Source organism: Sphaerodactylus townsendi, linkage group LG03 (genome assembly GCF_021028975.2).
Source record: "Sphaerodactylus townsendi isolate TG3544 linkage group LG03, MPM_Stown_v2.3, whole genome shotgun sequence".
Classification (NCBI taxonomy): domain Eukaryota; kingdom Metazoa; phylum Chordata; class Lepidosauria; order Squamata; family Sphaerodactylidae; genus Sphaerodactylus; species Sphaerodactylus townsendi.
Genome location: NC_059427.1, coordinates 76646125 through 76665682, shown reverse-complemented (window position 1 = coordinate 76665682; position 19558 = coordinate 76646125). Strand labels below are relative to the sequence as shown.

The window sequence follows — 19558 nt, the reverse complement described above, 5'->3', positions numbered from 1 at the left end:
CTGAACCATAGCTAACCCCACAGTAAGTGCTTATACACTGCTGTTTTGTTTATTAGGTATTAATGTGGATGATAGTGAGAAATGTCTGGTCAGTGATTGAATAGGAATAATATACATGCATGTATGTCTTTCCATAGCATCCAGGTACTCCTTAGTTTCTCAAGTGAGTTAATGTTTGGTGTCTTTTTCAGTAGAGAGAGCAACTCTACCACTACCCTTGTCTACAGTGCCATATTAATGTATTGTCGAAGGCTTTCAGCACCCAAGTGCCATATTACTTCTGGGTTTGCTGAAAAGTTAAAATGTAGACCTTTCCTACCAAAGCAAGTTAAAATGTAGACCTTTCCTACCAAAAGTTAAAATGTAGACCTTTCCTACCAAAACAAAACAAGGATTTCAGTTAGCTTAAAAAAGTACCATCCCTTGTGTAAAAAAGCATATCTAACTCAGGCCCCTTCCGCACACGCAAAATAATGCGTTTTCAAACCACTTTCACAACTGTTTGCAAGTGGATTTTGCTATTCCGCACAGCTTTAAAGAGCACTGAAAGCAGTTTGAAAGTGCATTATTCTGCATGTGCGGAATGAGCCTTAGATACATAGTCAAATACCTATCAAAATAACAGAACTGACTTTGTTTGCATTAGGGCCATTTCATGTTCTGCTTGTTCTATACAAGCAAACTTGCTTGCAAGAAAAAAGCATGATTGTTGCACATGGTGATCGAACACACATATTTTTACAACTGCACACATCCTGAAAGATTGGCACATATACATACTATAAAATATTGTCATCACACATAATTGATCCATCCTAGGGTTTGCAGATAGTCTCTAAACAAACACTTTTCTTCTGATAAGAATTTAATTTCCTACTTCTGTTTATTTTATTTATTTATTTAAGTTTATATCCAACCCTAACCCAGCCAAGCTGGGCTCAGTGTGGTGAACAGCAATAGTTTTAATATAACATAATACAATAAAATTTCAATTAAACAAATTAAATAACCCTGATTCAATTAAAAACTTTAACAAGATATAAAAACATGCCTGGCCCTCTCCAGACAAGCATCATATCGACAAGGCATTTCTGCACTCATACATTTTCACATCAGATATTGTAAAAGAAACACGTGTCTCTCTTCAAAGCTGTTCAACAAAATTTCAACTGTGAACACTGCAGCCTGTTCTGATTTCAATATGTTTATTATGGATATTGCAGGTCTCCTGCCAGTTTAATTGGCTTCATCTAAGAAATTATCCACAGTCAACTGGTGAGACCGTCAAGTTCTAAATTAATGTTTCAGATTGCTTGCTAAGTGTAGAAGAGAATAATACTCCTACTCACCTCTGTCAATCTGTAGATTCAAGGTCTTTTTCAAGTCATTAAACCACCCAGAGACTTCAATACGACAGCAGTACATTCCTTTATCTTCTTCTTTCAGATTTACAATGGAGAGAGATACATCTCCTATGGCAATCCATCCTTTTAGCTGGTATCTCCCTGAAGTTCTTGATGTCACCCTCCTCCCATTTGTACGGAGAATTTCATTGCTGCATTTAGAATTTGGACAGCTGCCTCGGCCCCAGCACATGTGGGTTGTCCCATCTCGGACATTATAGGTGCATGGCAATGTGACTTCCTGGCCCACCACACCTCTTACTACTGTTTGAGATACGTTGCCCACTAAGAAGAGGAAAAGATCAAAAATAATTTACTTTACAATATGAAGTCCTGGCTTCTCTGAAATGAAGAGTACATGAATTTTAAAGAAAAAATGGTATGTCATAGCTGTAAAAGCTGTTGCACTGATTTACCATGCTACTTGTAACGGCACAGAACATTCACTTTCAAACTGCTCAGGAACATAGATTTGCAGGGCAGACTCTTTGAAGGGGATAAAGGTCAGTTTGATAAAGGTCGTTTCTGCATGGTCCAAATATTCCAGGTTGAGGAAGGGAAATATCCCAGTTTGGTCAAGAAATTCACACAGTTCCAGGTCCTACAGCAGGTTTGTCCCACAATATTTCCATCATCCCGGGATTTTCAAAAATTGTCAATTTGGCGATTCTTTTCAAATATCCCACGGTGAACCCGCTACTGTTCTACAGGAGTAGAACAAGTTGGTTTTTCCTGCACTGCTGCCTGATCTCCCTACCCCGCCGCCCACCTCCCTGATCTCTCTACCTGATGTCATGTCAGTTTTCAACTCTGCTGAGCTGCCGACCGTTGCAGCCCACCCCGCCTGAAACGTTCCCCCAAGTACGTTTTCTGTGTCAACCGGGTGCCATTTCGCCTGGCTTAATCAGGAGTGGAGTCCCAATATGTCCCCGTTTTCTTTTCTGTACATGTACTGGTTGCTCAGAGTGCATAGCTAGGGAGATGTGCACTTTGGACCAGATGTTAGTGGGCATATCACAGGTGGGGGAGAGTCTCCCGTTTTCCACAAAAATATGAGAACATGAGTATGAAAGTGATGTGATGCTGTGCCCCATTGTTTTTTGCTGCTGCTTGCCAAGTTGAGTCCTGCACTGGGCCCTAACCAAAACGTTCATTCAAGCTGCTGCCCAAAAAACAACAGCCAAGCAGAACGTGGGACAACAGGGATGTTTGCGCATGTACAGATACGCTTGCAGTGTAATGCAAAAGACCTGGGCTCATGTGAAACAAACTGGAGTATTTCCTTCTGATCTTCACTCAGGGCCTTTCCTCACTTACCTTAAGCCCCGCACAAGTCCCCACGAGAGGGGCGGTGACAGTGCAGCCGCCCCGACGCTGCCGCTGTCGCGCCCCATCAGCGCGCGGCATCCCTGGCGCTCTTGCAAAGGGCGCCTTTTGATGACCCCACGCGCTGAGAGCAGCGCATGGCATAGGGGGGATCATGCTGAGTGGGGAAACGCCCTCAGTTTGTTCACAGAAACAGGCAATCGTGCAAAAGGAGAAACTGGGATAAAAGAGACCTGAACTGTAAGACACCGATTGTCACCCAGTATAATTGTGCCATGCAGAAATGGCCAAACTAAAGTTAAAAACGCAGAAAAAGCTAAAAAGCTGCAGATAAAGGATATCGAAGAGATAGAAAAAGTGCAGAGAAGGGCAACGAGGATGATTGAAGGATTGGAGCACCTTCCTTATGAGAAGAGGCTGCAGCGTTTGGGACTCTTTAGTTTGGAGAGGAGACGTATGAGGGGGGATATGATTGAAGTCTATAAAATTATGCATGGGGTAGAAAATGTCGACAGAGATAAATTTTTCTCTCTTTCTCACAATACTAGAATCAGGGGGCATTCATTGAAAATGCTGGGGGGAAGAATTAGGACTAATAAAAGGAAACACTTCTTCACGCAACGTGTGATTGGTGTTTGGAATATGCTGCCACAGGAGGTGGTGATGGCCACTAACCAGGCCACTAACCTGGATAGCTTTAAAAGGGGCTTGGACAGATTTATGGAGGAGAAGTCGATCTCTGGCTACCAATCTTGATCCTTTTTGTCTGAGGTTGCAAATGCCTTAGCAGACCAGGTGCTCGGGAACAGCAGCAGCAGAAGGCCATTGCTTTCACCTCCTGCATGTGAGCTCCCAAAGGCACCTGGTGGGCCACTGCGAGTAGCAGAGTGCTGGACTAGATGGACTCTGGTCTGATCCAGCAGGCTAGTTCTTATGTTGTTATGTTCTAGTTAAAGGTACAGTTAAAAATAAAATATAAACATAGAATTTGCCTTTTTGTAACATGTGGGATTGGGGAGAAGCATGTGTGTGGGTAGGTAGATTATTTGAGAATATCTGGCAATGAATTCCATTCACCATGTCCTACATGCAATATTCCAAACCTAGCAACAGTCAATCCCCACCATGTCTGGTCTCCTTATCTATTCCCTGCCTGTTTGCCCATAGCTTTCCTCGGCTTGCCTAAAGCACCTTGTCCAAATGGACTTGAGTAAATAGTGACTTTTGCTGCTGCTGCCAAAATAGTATGTTCAAGGTTGAGGTCACAGCCCTCTTTGAATAATTATTGAATCCTTGAGAGAGTAGATTCTTTCATACTTGCCTTTTTGCTTCAGGCACTCCAATAAAAGAAAACATTATGTGCTTAACATATTTCCTATAGCAGTGGTGGCGAACCTATGGCACGGGTGCCAGAGGTGGCACTCGGAGCCCTATCTGTGGGCACGCGCAGAGTTCGTCATGGGGGGAGGGAATGCCCCCCCCCATCTAGGCTGGCTTGGGCTGCTGGGTTCAATTATTAGCATTAAACCTAAGACCTAGTTTTGGGTAGTGTAGGTAACCCTGTTAAGTGCTGTTAAACCCCGCTGATTTTCATGTGAAGAACTAAAGCGTGATCCTTTACCTGGGAGTAAGCTTGGTTGCTGGCAACGGGGCTTGCTTCTGAGTAAACCCTCCTAGGGTTGTGATTCGAAGAGTTCCATGGTTGCTTCAAAGCAAAGCCACCGACTACCACCAAGCTTACTCCCGAGTAACGCATGCCTCGGAGCCAACCGTTTTTTCTAAACTAAAACCTCAGTATTCAGGTTAAATTGCCGTGTTGGCACTTTGCGATAAATAAGTGGGCTTTGGGTTGCAATTTGGGCACTCGGTCTCGAAAAGGTTCGCCATCACTGTCCTATAGTGTAGTCAAGGAAGCAAAAGAATCTATTACATTCCACCTGATCTGTTATTTAACACATCATTTCCTTTTGACCTGGACTTTTCAAAATCTGTCTCTTTCTTGTCTTCTGTATGAGATGACTTCTAATATTTTGCTGAGTAGAAGGAAGGAAGGTCAATGCAGTGCCTGCAGCTGATCAAGCTTCACAATGCACCTCAGTTCTGTCACCTGATTGTTGAAGCAGCTAAACGACCCTGTGAGTCTAATCCCTATCCAGTTCAGTTATCCCAGAGAGGGCCACAGGCATTAATTGCTTTGGCCTTAATTTTGCTGAGCAGGTCTTCTTTGCTACCTTCATGAATGTTATTTCCTCCTGGCAAGGTTCCCAGGGACAATGCAGAAAGACCTCCAAATGGGCCCTCATAATTTTCACGCAACATTCCCCAGGTGACATTAAGATACTGTTGTTTTGCTTTAGGTTATGTTATTCAGATATTCCAGCTCTTTTATTAGTGGTGCTCTTGACTTTTGGATTCATAAATTCCAGTAATACTGTAATTACTACATAGGCAAAATAATAATATGATGAAGGGTGCAAAGCAAACAGAAGTGGCCTGGAAAGTAAAATCATTTGCCCTTCATTGTCAAGCCTAAAACCTTACCAACAAAAGTATCTTCATAGAACATAATATAAAGTACTGATGACTAATGTGTGTCTTTGCACAAAAACATCTAGGGAGCAATTCTAATCATGTTTGCTCAGAAATTTCCTTGCTATTCAATGGGGCTTTCTCCCAGGAAATGTCCTGAGGAATGCAGCCCTAGTATAATCTTAAATATTTTGCTCTCTTCATAATTATAATGGATATTGCAAATTAATTTAATAACAAACTGATCCTGCTTGCATTGCAGTCAATTCTGATTATAGAAGTCTGCTAAATATAGAGCTTCAACCCCATTTCATCCACCCATCTTGGTATTGGGCAAGTTTCCTTCCTCTGTGTTTTTCCATCAGTCCAGTGAATATATTTCCAGTCACAGAGACAGAAGAAATAGCAGAAAAGGCTAATCTTCTGTACCTAACCCAACTGCAGAATAGGTATCCCAAGGAGCAGCCTCACTGACCCCAATGTCTGACCATCAGATGGCCCAATTGCTTAATATGTGTGTTTTTTATCTATAATCAGAACCTCATTAGCATTTCCCCAAAATAGAATCCATGCCTATGTGGTTCATTTCCTACCTTGGACTGTTTGCCCCAGTAATTTAACTTGGCATGTTTGAATTACCCATCAAAGCCTCAACATTTTTGATCGGGACACCAAACAGATCATGTCCTTGTTCACAAACCTCTCTTCTTTTACCTTATTTATTATCCCCTTATTCCCACAAACAAAATCCCTTCTATCTTTCCAAGTCCCGCCTCCCAAAAAAGATTCTTGTTCAGGGGCTCCACAGCTTGCTGTATAACTGAGGAAAGACTCTTCCCACAAAGACAAAGTACACTTTCAATATGCCTCAGATCATCCATGTATTTTATTATTTACTGTCTATATATTTGGACATCTCTCTTGGTATTTGGATCCATTTGGATTTCTGTATCTGTAGCCACCTTTGCTTGCCAAATTTCCTTGGTCTGTTGAGCCACTTCTTCAGTGGCATAACTTGCTTAGATGACTGGGATGATAGGCTATTAAGTAGACTTTCTAGTATTTGATATTGACATAGAGTATTTGCTGTTGTTTTGACAGCTTGCAGTTTGCTAGATCCTGAGCACATATATAGAGGCGGGGCCGACTTACCGGGACCGCCAATTGCCGGCGGGGGAAGGGAGCTGTGTCTCCGCAGCGGCGGTAGCACCTCCCACCAATGGCTGAACGCAAGGCTGCGCTGCGCATGCGTGTAGCAGCGCAGCCGATTGGATCATGGGGCGGCGAGGCGCTCAGTTGTGACGCGGGCTGACTGGCGCCTCCCACCCATGTTAAATTGCCAGGCCGAGTTTCCCCACGGCGGGGAGGGCGCGATGCTCCTGCACGAGGGCCACCCCCCCAGCTGGCGCGGGCTCTTGGCCATGGCGGCAGCCCTCCGCCTGCCCCTGTGGCATCTTCCTCCAAGTGGGCAGAGATGAGCAACCTCCTTGTTCAGGGCATGGCGAAGACACTGGCTCAGTTTGCTCCGGGGGGGCCCCCCGGTGATTCATCTGACCGAGAGGTCAGTCACGGGAGTGAACCCTTTGAGGGTCCTGGGGAAGGGGTTTCCTCTTCTCCACAGGAAGCTGAGGAGCCTGGGCAGGGATCCACATCTTCTGAGGAAGACGATTCGTCTGCCAGGGCTGGGAGAGCTCGCCAGAAGAAGAAGCGTAAGAGGTTGTCGCGGCGGCGGCGGCGCCAGGATTCCTCTACCAGCTTTCGTGATGCGATCTGAGTGGCAGTATTCTTCGGGGGGGGATGCCTTCCCTCATGAGGAAGGGAATTATTGGAGCCACCCCGGAGGCTCACCACTGTTCTACCTCCACGGCTCTAGAAGCGTGGGGAGAAATGCGGCAGCTCAAAGCATTCACGAAAGATCACGACCTCCAGCCTTTCCCGCTGGTTTTGGCTGACCACTCTCGCGGCTCCCTGACCCCCCCGGTTTCCCACATTTCGAAAAAAACTCAGGAACAGGGCCCTTAATGGCTACTATGTGGGCGTTTTTTTTTGGCGAATTCTTCGCGACCTATAGGGCCCCTGGGTTATCTGGCGGAGCGTCCCGTGGACCTTCAATAACAAAGGGTCGGGTTGAGCGGTCATTCGAGAACTGGCTAGCTAGAAGTTACAGCGGTATGCCAGGAAGCTGATCGCGGCCGCCTTCCCGCCACGCGAGCTTGGCAGCATTATTTCGCACCAGTGCCATGTTCTCAGGGGCCGGTCTATGCGCCCGGCTGATGCTGCTGCCATCAGTTATGATGAGGAGAGGCTCGAAAGAGTGCCTCATATATTACACCCCATGCCCGTCTGGATGCCAGTTTATAGCAGCCTGGACCTATTCAGTCCAGCCCTATGCCCGCCAGCAGACCCACTGGGTCCAAGAAGGCGGGGAGTGCCTTTAAGAGAGGCGATAGGCGTCTGGATTTTGCTGGGAGTTCGAATTCAGGCAGAAGTGCCAGCGCGCATGCGGTGCAAGTTTGAGCATGCCTGCGAGGCCTGCTTTGGCCCCCGCGCCCGCATTTCTTGCTTTCGAGGGGCAAGGGCTTTCCAGCCCTTTCGCTGGAATTGACCGGCCATGCGCCCGAGGGTCTGTTTTAGAAAGGATGGCCCGGGTCGGGAACCAACTTGCCCGCCCGCCCGGGCAAAATTAGTCCTCAGCACTCACCCCCTTAGATCCTTGGCTCCCACCCCCCCATCCGAATTCAGGCCCCACTTTTTCAGCTCCTCAGCCATTATCCGCGCCAGAGTGGCTGCAAAGTTCCTCAGGGAGGGCTTCTGCCCGCACGGCTTCGCCATTCCTTACTCCAGGCCCTAAGAGTTTCTACAAGATTGCCGTATCATCTGAAATCTGTCAGGGAAATGCCCCAGGTGGCAGCAGCCAAAATCGCCAAGGAGTTGGAGGCAGGCCGGGTAGCCGGCCCTTTCCTTTCCCCTCCCCTTCCTAATCTCAGGGTCTCCCCCCTAGGGGTTGTCCCTAAGAAGGCAGCTGGGGAGTATAGGCTTATTCACAATTTGTCTCATCCGAGGGGGTCCTCAGTGAAGATGATTTTTATGTCGATCCCGCCCTCGCATACTCTGCAATGCGTTATGCCACCTTGGATCATGCCATATCGGCTGATCAACCTTTCTGCGGCCTGGGAAGCAGCTTCGCCAAAATCTGCGACATTCAGTCCGGCTTTACCGGCTGCTCCCGATACACCCGATGGTTTCGATTTGCTGGGCTTTAAATTCAGGGAGTGCTGGTACTTTGACAAAGCCATGCCTATGGGTTGCTCTGTGTCTTGTTCCGCCTTTGAGACATTCAGCACCTTCCTCGAATGGGCCGCCAGGGTCAGGGCACCCCGCTCCTTTATCACTCACTACTTAGACGACTTCCTATTCATAGGCAGGCCCGGTACCCACGAGTGCGACTGGTGGCTTGCCAGTTTTCAGCTCCTCTGCAAGGAGTTGGGGGTGCCGCTGGCCAGCGCCAAGACGGAAGGCCCGGTTACGGCTTTGGTTTTTCTTGGCATCGCCCTTGACACCGTGGCTGGCACGTCGCACCTTCCCCAGGATAAACTTGACAAGCTCTCAGGTTTGCTTGGAGACCTTTTGAAAAGGCAGAAATGCACCCTAAAGGAGATCCAGGTGGTACTAGGCCACTTGAATTTTTTTTTTTTGCCTGCAGGGTTGTCTCCCCCGGCCGCCCATTCTGTGCACGGCTGGTGCAAGCTACCAGGGGTGTGGCCGCCCCACATCATCACATTAGACTCTCAGCTGGCATCAAAGCGGATCTAGCTGTTTGGCAGGAGTTTCTTTCACATTACAACGGTGTATCGCTCTGGCAGACCTCTCTACAGTTACAGGATGGCCTACAGGTACATTCAGACGCCTCTGGGAGCTGGGGCTTTGGGGTCTATTTCCGGGGTAAGTGGTGCGCCCAGCCCTGGCCTGACCACTGGGCGCGCATGGGTCTTTTAACTGATTTAACCTTCTTAGAATTTTTTCCAATACTGACAGCGGTTTACCTTTGGAAGAGCACCTTTTCGAATAAGAGGGTGAAATTCTGGTGCGACAACCAGGCGGTGGTGGAGGTTATTAATAAACAGTCATCTGCGGCTCGGCGGCGAGTCATGCGCTTAGTCCGGAGGAGTTAGTTATGTGTGCCTGCTTGATCAATAACATCTCCTTTTCTGCTCAGCATATTCCCAGGCTTAAGCTTAGCGGTGGCGGGCCTTCTGTCAGACTCAGATAGAGAGATTCAGATCTCATGGCCCCCGAGGCAGAGGTCCTCGAACCCGTTTCCCTCCGAGCTTTGGAGCCTTGGCAGCAAGCGCATGTCGCTCTGAAGAGGTTCTGGATTCCCCTGCAGCTCCATCGACCCGGCAGGCTTATCGCCCGTAGGGGCTCGCCGGGCTTCCTGCTCTACCAAGGGGTCTTCCAGAACTTCCTGCTGCAACCTTCCAGGAGGAGAGCTGCTGTGCTGCTGATAGCGGACCACTTGCAGTGTTCGGGCGGCTCAGCTAAGACTGCCGCTTGTTTTAACTAGCAGCCTTGTCCCTTCTTTTGCAAGGCATCAGGCATCCCTGACCTCCTCCCGCTCCTTCATCGCTTACGGCAGGCTGTAAAGGGTGGGCCAGGAGGCTCCGCAGCAGCGACGCAGGGATGGCCGCCGACCCATCACCTGGGAGCTCCTGCAGCGCCTAGCTGAAGTTATCCCTAGGATCTGCACTAGTACTTATGAAGCCCTATTGTTTAAGGCCACGTTTTCGTTAGCATTTTTTTGGGCTTTTCGCAGCAGTGAGCTCGTGTCTGCCTCACGCGTGATCACAAAGAGGCAAGGCCATAAGCCTTCCGCGATGTCAGCATCGTCAATGGGTTCGATTCACCATCCTATTGCGTTGCTCCCCGGAAACTGATCAGGGGAGCCCGGGGGGTACCCCATTTTTTCATGGGGACCATGCCGGCTGGTGGCCCCTGCCCGGTCGCTGACGCAGCCGCTTTTCTTGCCACCCGCCCTCGCCAGCAGGGCCCATTCCTGATTCACAAGGATGGGACCTGTCTTTCCCGTTACCAATGGGCCAGTGTTTTTCGTTTATGCTTAAAGGCTTTGCACCTCCCATACTGGGAATACGGTCTGCATTCCTTCCGCATAGGCGCAGCCACCGCTGCTGCCTCCCTGGGCCTCCCTCCAGGGAGGATTCAATCCTTGGGAAGGTGGCGCTCGGGAGCATACAAGGCTTATGTGCGGCCTCACTTATGTCACTGACTTGCATTGTTTTCAGTTTTTCCTTTAGGCTCTGTGTGCCACGTTTGGGTGATCGGGCACAGCATTGTCTATTGGGCATCGCGTTTTGCAACCTCTTCGGGATGGGGAAGACACCTGGGCCTTCCTTCGGGAGTCATCATTTCGTGGACTGGCATCAGAGGGATGCGTTGGAGTTCGTTACTGCCACTTGTAAAGGACATGGTTCAGCGCAGAGGACACCCACAGGCGCTTGTAATACATCTTGGAGAGAATGACTTGCCGGCAACCAGGAGTGTGGTTTTGCAACAAGCGATGCTGGAAGGAGGACCTAGGGTACCATCTCGGCCATATGATAGCAACACCACCCCTCTTCTGGTCAAAGATGCTCGAGCGGCGGTCATGGCGTGGGGCGGTTGATCCCAAGCAGGTGGATTTAGCCAAATTAAAGATCTGCCGCACGGTGTCCCGTTGGGTATCCTCATCCGGGGGCAGATGCATATGGCACACGGACATTTCTCACAAGCTGGAGGCTTTATAGCGGGGGGGGGGGGTGCACGTGTGGGCCTGGGACATGGACTTTTGGCTCCACAGCCTGAGGGGCGAATTGTGTGATTGGCTGGGAGAATAGAGGCGTTGGCCGGAGCAGGAGCTTAGCCTGGCTCTGTGGCCGGTTTCAGCATGGGGGGGAATGATCTTGGTTAAGGTTAGCTGCCCACTGCTAACTATTTTTGGAAGCCTCCTAACTTGAGGTTTGGGATGGAGCAAGCCGTGGACAGTTTATGGCCCAGGCATGGGTTGAATTGGCTTGCTCCCCCACAGTAACAGGGGAGAGTGCTTCAGGCAGCGGCCCAGCTCCATCTGATGCTCTCCCCTTCGTTGCGCTGCCAGGCAACGGTTTTGCCATTCTGTTTCCTCAAACAGGCGGGTTTGAGGAAAGTGGATGTTGATGATGACAGCCATGCGCCATGGCCTCGCCCAACACTGGATCAATCCCCATGCTAGCGCCTAGCGCTCTATTCTTGTCAAGCCAATAAAACCTGGCTATGGCCAAATTCTTATACCATAAATAAAGTGTATTGTTTTATTTCACAGCAGTCTTTTATACAGCGGTCTTTCTCCTCCGGTGGCAAAGTGAGACGACTTACGGGACATAATTGCCGTGCGGGGGAAGGGAGCTGTGTCTCCGCAGCGGCGGTAGCACCTCCCACCAATGGCTGAACGCAAGGCTGCGCTGCGCATGCGTGTAGCAGCGCAGCCGATTGGATCATGGGGAGCGTGGCTCAGTTGTGGCCAGCGGGCTGACTGGTATCCACCATGTTGTTGCCGGAGCCGAGTTTCCCCACGCCCCTTTGCTCGGCTGGCTTGAGATCGTCCCGCCCACCCTCCCTTTTCTGTCAATAGTTCAGTTGTGTCTGTTCATTTGTTATTGTCTGCGGTTTGCGCATGGGGGAATGATCTTGGTTAAGGTTAGCTGCCTGCTAACTATTTTGGAGCCTCCTAACGAGGTTTGGGATGGAGCAAGCCATTGGACAGTTTGGCCCAGGCATGGGTTGAATGGCTTGCTCCCCACAGTAACAGGGAGGTCTTCAGGCGTGACTGGCCCATCTGATGCGCTCTCCCCGCCGTTCTACCGAACAGCGATTTTGCCATTCTGTTTCCTCAAACAGGCGGGTTTGAGGAAAGTGGATGTTGGATGACAGCCTGCATGGCCTGCCCAACACTGGATCAATCCCCCATGCTGCGCCTGCGCTCTATTCTGTCAAGCCAATAAAACCTGGCTATGGCCAAATTTTATACCATAAATAAAGTGTATTGTTTTTATTTCACAGCTTTAGTCTTTTATACAGCGGTCTTTCTCTCCCTCCGGTGGCAATTGTTTTATTACCCTTAATAAATGCACTTCTGTTTCATTCTACCTAGATCTAAGCTTGTTTTGGCACCTTACTAGTGGAGTTATGGGGTTTACTGCCTAGAGCTAGGAGTTTCCTTAAGGCAGGTATAGAAATAAAGTCAGCAGCTCCTTAGAATGAGAGGCTGCTTCCTTACTGTCAGGTTAGTATAGTGTGGGTAAATCTGGAAAGTGGGCCATATCCAATTACATTATGGTCCAGAGCCCTCCGGGGATTGGGCGGTATACCAAATAAAATAAATAAAATAAATAAAAAATAAAGTGTTCATGGAGTTTTCCCATAACATAATGTAGCTTGTTAAACTATCTAGACATTCCTGCTAAGTAGTGTTTATGTTACTGGGGGATCACATTTTACTAATACTATAACTTTTTAAAAACTATTTTACTAGTACCAAACAAAAAATTTGAAAGGTATTTTTAATTGGGAAAATGTGACGACCCCCCCCCCCGCCCTCCACCCTGCTGATAGTGCTCTGCCCCCAGCGAAGGTTGCCAATATGCTTGTAAAAAATGTCCTTCGCTTTAACAGGAACTTAAAATGTTTGGAAATGCTGAAGCATTTTCATGTCATGTGAAAGACATTACTCAATAAATAACATCCTTTTAAGCCTCTGTTAAAAGGAAATCATATTTCTTCTCTAGACCTTTAGGCAACCCTACTCTACATCGCCAGTACCTGACCCATTTGAAAAACAAGAAAAGGGTTTTGCATACTCTAATCTCACAGTCATCTCATTCCAGAAGCTCAAATTAGTTGGGTGGGATTCAGACTCAATTGTTTATCAGTGAAGCAGAACTTTCTGTCTTCCTCCCCTCTCCAAGTGCAATCTGTAGAACTCTGTTAAATGCTGTTCTTGTGGACACGGGACTCCAAGGAAGAAAAGGGTATGCAGCAAGAAAGAGGAAAGTGTGGAAATTGCCAGTTATGATGGCACTTGCGTCAACAAGGCCCATAATTGCGACAGGGGGCAGGGCACATGGTGAGCTCTGTGCACGGAGCATGCGTGGCTCTGGGTGGTTGTGCGGCAGAGCCTTCCCACCCGGCAGTGTTGTGCGTGACACACAGGACGATGGGTGGCGCATGCTTCCTATATAATAGATAGCACGTGGTGGCCTCAGTCTCTTTTGGCGCCTTTGGCAAACTGACCCACCCTCTTTCCCTTTATGGGACAGGGTCGTTAGATGTGCTGCTGCTCCTGTCACAGCTCTTGTGGCTTGGGCAGAGGAGCACATCCTTGTGGGGAAGCTGAAATCACATGATGGACCTCCCTGTGGTTCAAGGCTCTGAATGGGGTTTGGGATGGGTTGGGCTCATGGAGCATGTCAGGAAGGCCTCTGCAGTGGAGCCCGATGGCCCACCAGTTAGGGGTCACAAGGGTGGGTGAGCACCCGGCGGCCCGGGATCTGTAGGATCACCCTAATAAGGATTGAGGTTGGTGCCGGGACAGTTGTGATGCTGTCCGGCTGTTAAGATGCGCTCCTCCTGTTCTCTCAGCTTCAGCATTCAATAAAAGGGTTATGGCCAGTTTCAATCCAGAGAGTGTCCTGTGTTTATTCACTGGGGTAGCATCTGCACATCTGGCCACAATACAGTGCAGTTCTGACTGGGAGAATGGTAGTTGCAACACAGTCAGGCAGAACACAGATACAGGGCAGCTGCAGGGCAGCTGTGCCACCTCCAAAAAGGCTTACTGCACCATGGGCAGCAAGACAAGAGTGACATTGCTCCTTCCCCCATGAAAGTGGTCTATGCAGCTTAATAGGCTGTGCCACTGATTTTACTGGTGTAAGTCTGCATTGCCAAATGGGGGCATTCCCAGACCAAGAGGGCTCTAGAAACCAATGAAAGCTGTCCCACCCCCAGGAATGTTTCCTTCAGCGCTGGAGCCGGCTCTTGCACTGGACAAATGCTAGTGCTATGGTAGCACTGGCTCCCAGGAATTAGCTGTCCTGTGGCCTCCCAGTGCCAGCAGAAGTGCCTCTGCAACAGAATAAATGCCCTTTATGTCACCACAAATGGTATTTATACCATCAATTGGGCCACGTCCCAAACGGTTTCACCCCCAGCCCCCCCCCCCCGGATCACACTGTAAGTCTGTATTCAACCTTAACCATAACTAAAATGTTAAACAAGCACTAAAATACCTGACTATTTAAATTAAGCAATGTATGTCCCAAGTTTATTGGTGACAAATATATGCCCCAAAATAATTCATCTGTGAAGTAGATCTAATAATATTATAACTTCCATTAAAATAGAAGAATTTTTAATTTTTCAGTGAATTTATCAAACTAAGTAACCTTTTGTGCACTGGAAACGAGGAGTTATTTTCCATCAACATTTCATCCCATACAAGATTAAATACAAAGGGCTGTGGCTATTTTCCATTTACTACTAATTTCTAACCATGTGGCAGAGATAAGGGTGGGGGTATGATTAGTATGCAACATTTTTTTGTCCTTGGAAAATCCCTCATAACAATAGAAATTGATGCAAAATGACATTCTGTCTCATTACCTTACTAATCTTGTCAATCTGCATGAAAAAACCCTATATAACAATGACATATGATAATATATTGTCTGTAATTAATAGCCTCTCCAACTGTTAAGGTGAACAACTTGCCAAAATGTGTGCTGAATCCTAAGCACAACTGCATCCTTCTAAATCCATTGATGCAATTCTGCTTTGGGCTACGCTACTAACAGTTTTAATGATGTCATTTGCCACCTGTGTACTATTTTCATTTTGTTTGTTTGTGCTATTTATAGTCTGCCTTTCTCACTGAGAAAGGTGGATTGTACAGTGTAAGTCGATTCGATTTCGAATACCTTTAATGGCATATAGATTGTTTAAGATTACAGTGTAAGTCAATAAGGTCAATAGGATGGGACATTCAATAAACAATGTAATAGGACTGAGATTGCAGAAATTAAAACTAAGTAAAAACAAGCTGAGGCAGGCACAAGTATTACTATGGCATATTAAATTATGCACAAACTACATTACACAGTAATACATACAGCAACAGATCATACATATGATCCACAGTAGTGTAGTCTACATTCTTTATCCATTTATTAAAACATTCTGCCTGAACCATTCTGTTATTTTAAAAAAAGCTCTGTCAAAAGATTTTTTTTAAAATGTAGTAGCAATTGTTTTAAATGGTGAGTTAATCCAAATCCAAGTCTTGTTGAAGCTTTTTATATTAAATCCCCCAATTCTTTTAAAACAGTTGAACCAGCATAAATATGACGAATGATATAAATTCTACAGTTAGACTCTCAGTGCTGTTTCAGCCTCTAGTATTAAATGTTCAATGGGATTGATGCAATGTGAGATTTGCTCTAAACCTGTTGGATTCTGATAAAATGATTTGTTGATGTAGAGCGACTCTTAACTTTTTTCTACGCAACATAAAAATCAGTTTTTCAATGCTCATATGGTACTTTAATCCAATTAATTTTTTTTCTGGAGATGCTAATTAAACCTTCCAATAGATTTCATCTGTGTTATTTAAAGTGTCTTGTAATTGCTGTTACCATAAAGAAAGAGTATTCTGTGAACAGAATCAAGGTAATGTTAAGGGTAGTAATTTACAGCACAGTACTCAGAACTGGGAGCTGCACAGTGGCCGGCCACAGTGCAGTACTGGCATACCTGAGCCACTTCTGAGGTGTAAAGGCTGCAGCTGGTTATGGATTTTTTCTTAGACCAGTGCAGCAATGTCAGCATGCAGTTGTTGGCCTCTGTGCTGGCATAAATGCCTCTTAGTCAGCATAACTTGGATTTATGCCAGCGCAGGGATCACATTGCCTTCTAAGGTGCCTCAGCACCCTCCCTGATAATTGGGCTCCAGGTGTTCCAGATTTTCTAGAAACACAATGTAGCCTTTGATTGTGGATTAGATCTGTGTTATGGAATGTTTTAGGTAAAAAAAGATTCATTGACTAACAGCAATCTAGGTTGTGCAGGGCGGGGGGAGGGCACCATGCAGCGGAGATGACACAGCAAAGGCGGCACTGAACTGCCTCCAATGGAACTCTGGGCAGCACAGCAAGCAGTGGGGCAAAAAAAAAAAACCCCACTGCCATCCAGAATGCTCCATAGGAAATAATGACTTACACCATGTGTTATCATGGTGGAGGCGGGGGGGGGGGGGGGGCGGTTCTCAGGTTGAAAGTGTTGGTGTGTCCCTATGTTAGTTCCAAGAGTCAATCCCCCTCCCCAAAAAATCTGGATTGGACTGCCCAATGCTATGTTTAACTTAATACATTCCATAAATATATATGTTGAAACCTATTTCCACATGTTTATGTTAGCCGAAACTTGTTTTAATTGATAAGCTTCAAAATAGATAAGTTTCACCCAATCCTCCAGTACCCAATCCCAAAATAACATTTTTACTCAATCTAGATTTTTTTATCACCACAGACAAAATAAATATTGGTAAACTTTTGAAGTAACATTGACTCTGGCCAATATTGTTGCAATTTTAACCTAGCCGGAATGGACATAGACTGCCGAGATTTAAAATCATCTCTATTTGATCAACTAATGACTTAAATGTATGTTTCTGCAACACAAATGTTGAGATATTTACCCCCACATATTTGATTGCCTTATTCTGTAAAGTGAATCCTGCTACTTTTTGTAATTAGATTCGATCCTCCTTAGAGGGGAATAAACAGTAAAGCTCAAACTAACCTGTGTTAATGCTTAGATGTGCAACCAAACTGAATTCCTTCAAGTCCTAGAGAAAACTGGTGTTGCTTCTTTGTGACTTGCTATTATCTGCATACAAACTAATAACATGCTTGTAGAAATTCATCATAATCCCCTTAATATTCTGATTAAATCTAACAGCATGAAGTAAGCAGCTTACTTGATAAGGAAAATACAAGAGGAAAAAGCAGACATCCCTGTTCAGTACTTCATCAGTAACCATGTTACAATGATTTTACCACATAAAAGCTGTCATTTGCAAAACCATTTTTTCCCTGAACTCCTAAAAGTTATTAAATATTCTGTTCAAAAACTGAAATACCGAAAAAATGTAAACATAGAAATAATGGGTACTAAAAGTAGCTGCCCCTTGTGCTTCCAGATAAAGAACGGGCAGCATAACATCTGCTTTGCTGATGGAAGAGAAATCCTATTTATCTTGATATTAACCCACAAGGATACTGAAAAATGACACTCACCTATGCAAAGATGAATTACAAGAAGCAGTAAGTGAAACATGTTCACTGGTCACAAACTTCAGTGCTATCTGATAACCAAAACTTTGTTTGGTCATACACAGATTGGAAGTGCTGAGTTAGCTTTACTTTGTGTAATTTCTCTATTTTGCATGTAAGCACTATAAATTCACTGTTCCTGTGCTTTTTACCAGAATGAGTTTCTCACACCTGTTAGTCTGATCCAGCCACCCGCATCACCAAAGGACTCCAGCTTATCATTATTAAAGAAAATTTATATTTTATATTTATATTTATATTTATATTTAATAATTAATAATTTATATTTTAATATAAATTTTAACCTACTGTGTAAATTTTTATATCTATTTTGTACTATTTCATTCTTAAGTATCACTTTTATTGATATTTTATGTTCTGGTCAAGGATTGTACAAATAAATGTTGATATTAAAGACTGGGGCAGATAATAACCATTCTTAAGTTCTAAGTGGGAAGTCAGTATGTTTCTGACAATTCCTCGGTGTTCCATAAAATCCTGTGAGGGTTTTTTAGATTTTTGTGTTGTTGTCGTCAAGTCATACCTGAGTTATGGTGACCACACAAAGCTTAAGATATATTCCAAGGTTGTTTGCCATTACCTGCATCTGTGTTGCAACCCTGTCATTTCTCAGGGTCTCCCATGCAAATATTGATCAGAGTCAAACATGCTTAGCTTTCAAGATCTGATGAGATCAGACTAATCTGACCTTCCCAGGGCAGCACTAGAGTACTGGCTGGAATATTTAAATAGGCCTGTTTAATGTAGGCTGGCATTATTAAGGTGTGGAGCTACCAACCTCCAGATAGGCTATGGCAGTGGTTCTCAACCTTCCTAATGCCGTGACCCTTTAATACAGTTCCTCATGTTGTGGTGACCCCCAACCCTAACATTTATCCATTTTACAGATAGAGAACACTGATGCAGAGAGTCTTAGGCGACCCCTGTGAAAGGGTCATTCGACCCCCAAAGGGGTCGCGACCCGCAGGTTGAGAACCACTGGGCTATGGAGAGTTCTCAGTTACAACTGGTCTTCACATTTCAGAGATCAGTTCCCCAGGAAAACATGGCTGTTTTGAATGGTGAATTCTATGGCCATTTAAGCAAGCGTGGTCTCCTTCACTTTGAGTGAACATTCAATTTGGCTTTGATTCAGTTATGCACATGGTTTCCCCTCTTTTGTGCTTCCCCCACTGTCAGATCAGAGAATCCCCATAGTTTCTGAAAGCTCTTAAAGTGTTGCTTTTTCTCTCCCATTCACAGGGAAAGTGAAGATCACAGTTTGTTTAGCTTTCCTTGTTTTTTCCCACTCCTTCCCACCTTTCCCCACCTAGACCACCATAGTTCTTCCCAGTCTTCAAGCCACCATTTCAGGATGATCAGAAGGGCTTCTTTTAATTATTATTGTAACGCTGAATGTCTATTGCTGAAGCAGTGAACAAACCCAGTGAAATTGACATGCTGGCCTAACAAAGTTACACTAGACCAAAGATGGCAAAAACAACAACAACAAGGTGGCAGGCAACCTCCCAAGTAGAGATTGTATGGAAACAACAAGGAGGCAGGCGGGCAGGCAAAAGGGTGGACCAGATCAACTAGATACACACTGCAAATATATAACATGTAAACAAAAAAGTGGGGAATCCCCACTGAGAAACAAAATTAGAGATTCGACTGCAAAGTAGCGCATGCATAAATGGCCTATGGAATTATATCCTACTGAGGTTCATTGTGTCCCTAAACACTGCTTTTTACCAAGATTTGCCCACAAATGTCCAGCATTGCATAAGGTTGCCAGTTCCAAATTTGTACATTCTTGGAGATTTGGAGGTGGAGCTTGGGAACAACAGGTTTTGGATTATTGTTTCAAATGGAGGATGG

At 45.9% G+C, this 19558-nt stretch overlaps 1 protein-coding gene across 1 annotated transcript in view; it reads right to left on the bottom strand.

The window, feature by feature from the left end:
• Positions 1-19558, bottom strand: part of LOC125427808 — a 56485-nt gene that overhangs the window by 12534 nt on the left and 24393 nt on the right. The window contains exon 9 of the mRNA XM_048487362.1: positions 1350-1688. Within this exon, the coding sequence (XP_048343319.1) occupies positions 1350-1688 (339 nt within the window). The remainder of the gene's footprint in view (positions 1-1349; positions 1689-19558) is intronic.